This window comes from Aegilops tauschii, chromosome 6 (assembly GCF_002575655.3).
Source record: "Aegilops tauschii subsp. strangulata cultivar AL8/78 chromosome 6, Aet v6.0, whole genome shotgun sequence".
Classification (NCBI taxonomy): domain Eukaryota; kingdom Viridiplantae; phylum Streptophyta; class Magnoliopsida; order Poales; family Poaceae; genus Aegilops; species Aegilops tauschii.
The window spans coordinates 8,668,149-8,676,296 of NC_053040.3; the positions used below are offsets into that span (position 1 = coordinate 8,668,149).

Genomic DNA, 8,148 nt, shown 5'->3' on the forward strand with positions numbered 1-8,148 from the left:
TCATCCGATGAGATCATCGTGGAACATGTGGGAGCCAACATAGGTATCCAGATCCCGCTGTTGGTTATTGACCGGAGAGGCGTCTCGGTCATGGCTGCATGTCTCCCGAACCCGTAGGGTCTACACACTTAAGGTTCGGTGACGCTAGGGTTGTAGAGATATGTGTATGCGGAAACCCGAAAGTTGTTCGGAGTCCCGGATGAGATCCCGGACGTCACGAGGAGTTCCGGAATGGTCCGGAGGTGAAGAATTATATATAGGAAGTCAAGTTTTGGCCACCGGGAAAGTTTCGGGGGTTACCAGTATTGTACCGGGACCACCGGAAGGGTCCCGGGGGTCCATCGGGTGGGGCCACCTATCCCGGAGGGCCCCGTGGGTCGAAAGTGGAAGGGAACCAGCCCTTAGTGGGCTGGGGCGCCCCCCCTTGGGCCTCCCCCCATGCGCCTAGGGTTGGGAACCCTAGGGTGGGGGGCTTCCCCCTTGCCTTGGGGGGCAAGGCAACCCCTTCCCCCCTTTGGCCGCCGCCCCCCCATGAGATCCCATCTCTAGGGCCGGCGCCCCCCCAGGGGGCCTATATAAAGGGAGGGGAGGGAGGGCAGGAACAGTACAGCCTTGGGCGCCTCCCTCCTCCCCTGCAACACCTCTCCGTCTCGCAGAAACTCGGCGAAGCCCTGCCGAGACCCGCTACATCCACCACCACGCCGTCGTGCTGCTGGATCTCCATCAACCTCTCCTTCCCCCTTGCTGGATCAAGAAGAAGGAGACGTCGCTGCACCGTACGTGTGTTGAACGCGGAGGTGCCGTCCGTTCGGCACTCGGTCATCGGTGATTTGGATCACGGCGAGTACGACTCTGTCATCCACGTTCATTGGAACGTTTCCGCTCGCGATCTACAAGGGTATGTAGATGCACTCCTTTCCCCTCGTTGCTAGTACACTCCATAGATGCATCTTGATGAGTGTAGGAAAATTTTAAAATTATGCTGCGATTCCCAACAAGGAGAAAGCGGACGGGCGCGGGGCTCACCACGGCGCGGTGGTTTTTCCCCTCACGTGGTGTGCTGCACCCCCACGCGCGGGCGTGGTGTGGTGGTTTTTTCGCCTCGCGTGGTGCCGTGCGCTCGAGGCATCGGTTGTGCCTAGCACTTCTTGAGGCTTTATATGTTAGATTTGGAAAATGAAATTTTTTACTGTTTTCATTGGCTATAGGTGGTGGCAAGTGATGATGTTGTTCAAGGCTGGGACGAACCTCGGCGTTCTGGGAATGGCTGAAGAAGAGTGATTTGGCCCTCTGTCTGCTATCTATCAATGAACTTGTTTGGATGTCGTTCAGTTCGAGGAGGATGCAGGCTTGGTCCAGTTTGTTGGTTGGCGTACTCTGCTTCGCGTGAGCTGGAAATCTTCGGTCTTATTGCTGATTGAACTTCAGTTTAATGAGGCCTCCTGGTCCAGCAATTCCAGCTTGTCAAAATTCAGCACCTATGGATGACAATGCTGCATCTGCTTTGTTCTGAATTGAATTGCGTTTTGGTTTACGTTCTCATCTACTATGTTGTAGCCTGAACCTTACTTAGTCAAGGCAACATTCCGAGAGATACAAACTCGCACGTTTTGGGCTTGCAAGCCATTGGGGAAGCCTTGTCGCACGAGTGGGCCGTGCCACCGGCCCGGGAGCGTGTTGATCAAATCTTCCCGCCGCCTTCTCCTCGCCCTGATCTTCTGAATGTGTAGTAGCCGGCATATATAGAAGAGCTGTTGACATATATATTTAAAAAAAATTCTATTTTTTGTCCATTTTTTTTGAGGGAGCCCCGAAAGCTGGGCTTCATTCACAAATTGGGCTTCTTGGATGCGCAAAAGGAGTGACGAGGCTAAAGCCCACTTGGCCACGCAGCAAAAGCCTGTGGAGTCTCTCTCCAACCAACCGCCGGCGCTTATTCTATTCTCCAATCCCCTCGCCGCCGCCGCCGCTCCTTCCCCAAGACCCCAACCCCCTCGCCGCCGGCACCGGCGCGGCCGCCATGCTCCGCCTCCGCAGCTGCTGCATCGTCGCCCGCCTCATCTCTCCCCCCTCCGCGTCTTCCATCCCTCCTCTCCACCGCCTCCTCTCCACCACGGTCCCGGTTCCGGCAAACCCTGGCTTCGCCGTCGAGGAGTACCTGGTCGACACCTGCGGCCTCACCCGAGCACAAGCGCTCAAGGCCTCCGCCAAGCTCTCCCACCTCAAGTCCCCCGCCAAGCCCGACGCCGTCCTCGCCTTCCTCGCCGGCCTCGGCCTCTCCGCCGCCGACGTCGCCGCCCTCGTCGCGCGGGATCCCAAGTTCCTCTGCGCCGGCGTGGAGACGACCCTGTCCCCCATCGTCGTCGAGCTCACGGGCCTCGGGCTGTCCCCTTCCGACATCGCCCGACTCCTCACGCTCGCCGCCAACACCCACTTCCGCAACAAATCCGTCGTCTCCAAGGTGCGCTACTACCTGCGCCTCTTCGGCTCCGTCCAGGAATTCCTCCGGGCATTGAAGCATAACCACAATCTCCTCTCGCACAACCTCGAGACGGTGGTCAAGCGGAACGTCGGGTTACTGCAGGAGTGCACGCTAGGTGTTTGCGATATTGGCAAGCTGTGCACCACTCTGCCAAGGATGCTCACCGCCAATGTGGAGCAAATCCGGGCGATGGTGGCCAGTGCTGAACGCTTAGGTGTGCCTCGCGGGTCTGGGATGTTCAGGCAAGCTCTGCGGTCTGTTGCATTCCTCAGCGAGGAGAAGATCGCCGCCAGAACGGACTACTTGAAGAAGACGTTTAGGTGGTCGGATGCTGAGGTTGGCATTGCTGTGTCCAAGGGTCCAGTTGTGCTCGTGTCGTCAAAGGACTTGCTGAAGCGCAGGTCTGAGTTCCTTATCTCTGAGGTGGGGTTGGAGCCGGCGTACATTGCTCGCCACCCATCATTGCTCAGTTATAGCTTGGAGGGCCGGCTCAGGCCCCGGTACTATGTTATGAAGTTTCTTACGGAAAACAGATTGCTCAAGCGTCACACGTGCTACTATACATTTGCCAAGGCCACCGAGATGGAATTCTTGGACAAGTTCATATGCCCTTACAAGGAAGCTGCACCACACCTTGCTGAAGACTATGCAGCTGCTTGCAAAGGGGAAGTGCCAACTAGATTCAGATTTACATGAAACAAGAATGGTCTATGAATTTGGTAAACTCTGTACGGTGCAACAAAGTTTTCATTGTGTGGTAAGCTGGTAATTCCTATTTCGGTGTACTTTGACTAACTGGATGTTGGTCTTCTGTTGGATCACAGGCCGGAGTACACACGCGAGAGAGAGGAACACGAAGACGCTGGTGTTTTGCGAGGCACAACTACCGTCCTCTTTTCTTGTTATCTCTTATTTATACGGTCAAAAATATTGCCGTTTTGTTACAACAGAAAATAACGTAAACACAGCTGAGAACGGGTATAACGGACGTGCCATCCCACGGCCACCCGAACTGCGCTGCGACGCCGCTGCATGCGCTGGATTCGTGCCATCCCACGAAGCACAAACGGCGGCCACATCTAACTAACTACTACTAAGCCAAGACGTGAACAGACTCACGCTGCATGGCCCTATTATTCAGCTAAGAATCAGTGACCACGCACATGCACACGTCCATCCCCGTGCACACGCTCGCTACAAATATTTTATAGAAAAACAAACATGCACTACACCCTACGTACGTGCTAATGCAACAGGATTATCTAACATCTTCCACTCTGTTAGATGCTGGGATGGTCGTTGCTAACGGTTGGTTAAACTGATGATTTGAATCCTGAATCTTAGATATCTTAGTGTATCATTTGGTAGAGAAGTAATCATGGTCTGTTGGCTTGTTATGAACTTGTTCATCCTGAAGCCATGTTATTTAACACAGATATTGAAACTAAGAAAGTGTGACACAGGCCATTATGCAATGCATTAAAATTTCTATGCTGGCTTACATTCTTATCGCCTGCCAGGCTGAAATCTCACTTCTGTGGTGTAAAGGTTCATAAGGCAATTAAATATCTAAAATCCTTACTGCAACACAATGATTTTGCTTGGCGCAGTAAGTTTGCAACCTTTGTTTCAGTGCGCTCGCCTAACAAGATGCTGACCTCTGGTATAGTATGAGTGTGACATGCTAGTTTGGTCATTGCTAACGATTAATGAAGCTAGTAATTAGATTCATGAGTAGTGATATGTCCATGTCATCATAAAATTTCCTTTGAATGACAATTCTAGACAATATTTTTTGTGAGAAACTATTTTGGACTTGCTGATAATCACAGTATGTTGATCAATCTGTGGAGGCAGTTTTGGCCCAGTTTGTTGGTTACTTGTTCTAATTGTAGCAAATGGTTAGAATTTTTACCTCTTTACTGTAGTATCCAATCTGCCTAGATTGATCTCAAGTATTACTTACAGACAATGCTTTATGCAAACCAGAGCTAGGCATTAACAGATGTGATACTGGACGTTATTCAGAATTTTACTGTCCTGAGAACTGATCACTGAACATATTTTGAACAAGTTTTCGATACATTGTTTTTCTTCCATGGTTGTTGGCCTCTGAACTCCTGTTCTCATTTAGTCGTGAATGTGCTTCTTAACTCGACACTTTCTGATGATAATTTGTTTGCTTATGAGATGACAGCAAAATCATATCATACTGCTTGAATTCTGCAAAATCCCTTCTCTGTATATTGTTGTTGCCTCGTTGGTTGATCCACTATAGTGCTTGAGAGCTTTGGGTAGTGTTCCATTGATTCAATAAGTAATCATGCAGCTCAGCTATTAGGAATCAACAGTAAGTTGTGGACAATCATTTACATTTCCTATCGCAGGCTACTTGTTTGTCTTGCAAGACCGTCCTCCCTTGCTATATTAGCATTCTCATTATGTGTTTGATTTTTGGAATCTGTGGCCATGCACCTGGACATCCTCATGAGTCATGACAAGTAAACATCCCTTTTACTAGGTGCTCAATTTCTTTTGTATAATTCTAAGTATATATTGAATTTCTTTTGCCCTTATAACGTGGAGAGATTTTCATTTGCTCCAGAACCAAATCACTGATAAGAATATATTTTTGTTGGGGCTAATATTCATGTATGTCATGAAAAAAATGATTCAGAGCGTAAGTATACAATGACAATACGCATCTGAGCTGTCATAATGTTAGAGCATAAGATCAATTATTGACTCTTTACCAATATTGATTTTGGATATCACTGGATGCCAGCATAGTGTATACGAATTAGTTGCTAATTCTATCTTAAGTGAATTAATGTCTTCTGTACAGTTGCACCTACACTGTCTCTGATTTATTTCGTAGCAATGACTTATATAGTTAACTACCTTTTTTTATTTGACCTTGTATTGGCATACCAAATTGCGCTGGGTAAGAGCAGACTTGTAACTGATGCTCCGTGAAAATAAATATGCATCTTCTGTGATACAGTTAAGATGTTTTTCCTGATATCTGACCGGACCTTTGTCGAAGCCAGTGTAGCGCGCTTGATCGAGTTATAGGTAGTGTGCCATGATACTAACTTGCTCCATATGGTCATTGTCGACCTGTGCTTTGACTGGTGCGCTAGCTCCATAGAAGAATTCAGCGCATTTACAGGTCTGCAAGGTTGACAAAAATCCTTGTTTTCTTTTTCTCATTCCTTCAGACAACTTCGGGTACAGCAACTCGAGCATCCATCTTCTTTTGTTTTTTCTGAACTGGTTGGTTGTGAGCTTTATCTGTGAAGGGATCATGAGTTTTCTTTGCCTTGAATAATAGAGTGTATATGATAGCTGTTGGAGTTAGCTTTGTTGTTCTGGACGATTTGGAAAACGAGAAATTCAGCTGTTTTCATATTAACTTGGTTTTTACGAGAAATGATAGAGAGTTGGTGGCAAGTGAGAAGTTACGATGTCGTTCATGGCTGGAACGAATCTTGGCGTGCTGCACCAGGGGAATGGCTGAAGAACATTGTTTGGCCTTCTTGCTGATGTCTATCAGTGAACTTGTTTGCATGCGGTTCAGTTCGAGGAGGGTGTAGATTTGGTCTAGTTTGCTGGTAGCTTGGTTTAGTTCATGTGGTTCAATAGTAATTCCCCACTTCTGCTGCTGCACATATGCTTGCCATTGACATTTGCACCTTGTGGTTTACTGGGACATCCTGTTCCAGGTATTCCAGCTTGTCAAAATTCAGCACCGACAGCGTCAAAAAATAAATAAAAAATCAGCACCGATAGTCTACAGATGACAATACATTGCATTTGTTTTGTTGAACTACATTTGGCTTTAAGTTCTCATATATCTTGTAACAATGCGTTACAGCTAACTTTTTCGTGACCTCTTGCTAGTATGCCAAATTATATGGTTAATACTTACTACCCATGGGATCCGTGAGAAGGCACTTTTAACTGATGTTGCATGGAAATATGTAATATGTATCTTTTAATTATGACACAGCTAAGGTGCTTTTCTGGTGTGTTGTCAACAGTTTGCTTGTTAGTTTTGTACTGTGCTACATACTTGATTGTGGAGAACTGCCGAACATGAACATGCTCGAAAAGTCGTTTACTCTACTTCATCAAGCGATCAATAATTGCAAAAGTTACACCTTACATGCTATCACTAAGTCATGGCGCCATATCATCATGGCAGAACCTACATGCCAGGCGTGTCGACAGCTCCATGGTACAGGTAACTTCTGTATTTCCGACGAAGCCGGGCGACAGCAAACGACCACATACATGAAATCTCGCAGTATACCCTGAATTCTGAGTGCCTCCCAAGCCCCAACCCAGTAGCCAGGATGTGATGAAACTACCAACATGAGTGTCAAGTGGAGCTATTTTGATGTTAGTGTAGATAAGAACTAAGAAGTAACATTCAGACAGTCAGACTGGACTGATGTATGTTTTCCGGTCTATATGATTTTCCACTCCATCTCACTCTATGCATATATACTTGATGAGCTTCAGGTAATTAGTAAGCAGGAATACAAGTATTTGGAAGCAATCAAACTTCAGTAGGACAGCACATGGGTCTGGCTTCTTCAATGCGTGCACAACTGTGACATGCATCTCCCTACGTATAAATTTTCGCGTATATTTGATCTCGAATTCTGATAAAGTAAATACCACACACACACACACACACACATTTCCAAGCGAAAGCAAGTGCTAGAAAGCAAGCGAGTAAACATATTTCCAATTTTGTGGGTATCTTCCCTGATCTATCTGGGAAGACATAAAAAGATTCTGCATTGTTGTAAAAGATTCCTTTGTTTATAATCAACAAACTTGTTTCTTCCGGTCAAAAGAAAAAGAAAATATAGATTTGCTAACTCTCAGTCGCTTGGGATATGGTAGCACGGGATATATGCAACCGGTTTGGATGACGGTCATGTAATAGGATAGGCAATTAGTTTTCCTATCTCTCTTGTGCCAGCCGGTTGTGGCTTTTTGGCTATTTTTTATTTGGCTCTTTATGAGCTTTTCTTTACTTTTTCGAGACTTTAAGACCTTGTTGAACCTATTTGCTTTTTATTAAGGTGGCCGTATGCATCGTTGTGATGCAGAGGCCGGGGAGCCCCCCTTTTTGAAAAAAAAAAACTCTCAGTCGCTGAGCATTGGCTGTCAATCTTTTCTTTTGCGCATAAATTAGCTGTCAGTCTGACAATTAGACTGGTGCAAAACCAAAACAAAACTCTCTGAAATCAAACAGTACAACTACACCAGATGTGTATGAACAAACTTGTAAAATCGAGTGAGAATTAGACCATGTCCCGAGTGGAAGAGCCCGGACGTCTTGTGCGGTGCTAGATAAGAGGGTGTACCCACCCGTGGCATAAAAAGGACGTACGATCTCATATTTTTGTGGTCTTAGCATGCCTTAGTTACTTGGTTGCCTCTCGAGCCTAGCTAGCTTGTCCTAACATGCATGCATGGATACAGCGTACATGATCTATGAGCTAGCCATGATCATTTGATTCATTTTAGGTCGTTCATGTGTGTGCCTTGCATCACTCATAATAAAACAAAAACTTCCGGTTTCTCTCTGCTTTTTTTTTCGAAAAGGGGGTTCTCCCCGGCCTCTGCATCAGGAGTGATGCATACGG

General features: G+C 46.8%; 1 protein-coding gene across 2 annotated transcripts; it reads left to right on the forward strand.

The window, feature by feature from the left end:
- Positions 1 to 1,908: 1,908 nt before the first annotated feature.
- Positions 1,909 to 6,522, forward strand: LOC109732917 (uncharacterized). 2 transcript variants are annotated; one of them, XM_020292117.4, is made up of 2 exons: positions 1,909 to 3,201; positions 3,307 to 6,522. In XM_020292117.4, the coding sequence occupies exon 1, from the start codon at positions 2,021 to 2,023 to the stop codon at positions 3,176 to 3,178; it is 1,158 nt and encodes a 385-aa protein (XP_020147706.1). In that variant the 5' UTR covers positions 1,909 to 2,020; the 3' UTR covers positions 3,179 to 3,201; positions 3,307 to 6,522. The 2 variants fall into 2 exon arrangements, with proteins under 2 accessions (XP_020147706.1, XP_045085442.1); XM_045229507.2 differs by having other exon boundaries at positions 1,909 to 3,210; positions 3,307 to 3,466.
- Positions 6,523 to 8,148: the final 1,626 nt, after the last annotated feature.

What these genes read in the sequence shown, in the direction of transcription:
- LOC109732917 (XM_020292117.4), top strand. Translation starts at nt 2,021, where the DNA reads ATGCTCCGCCTCCGCAGCTGCTGCATCGTCGCCCGCCTCATCTCTCCC.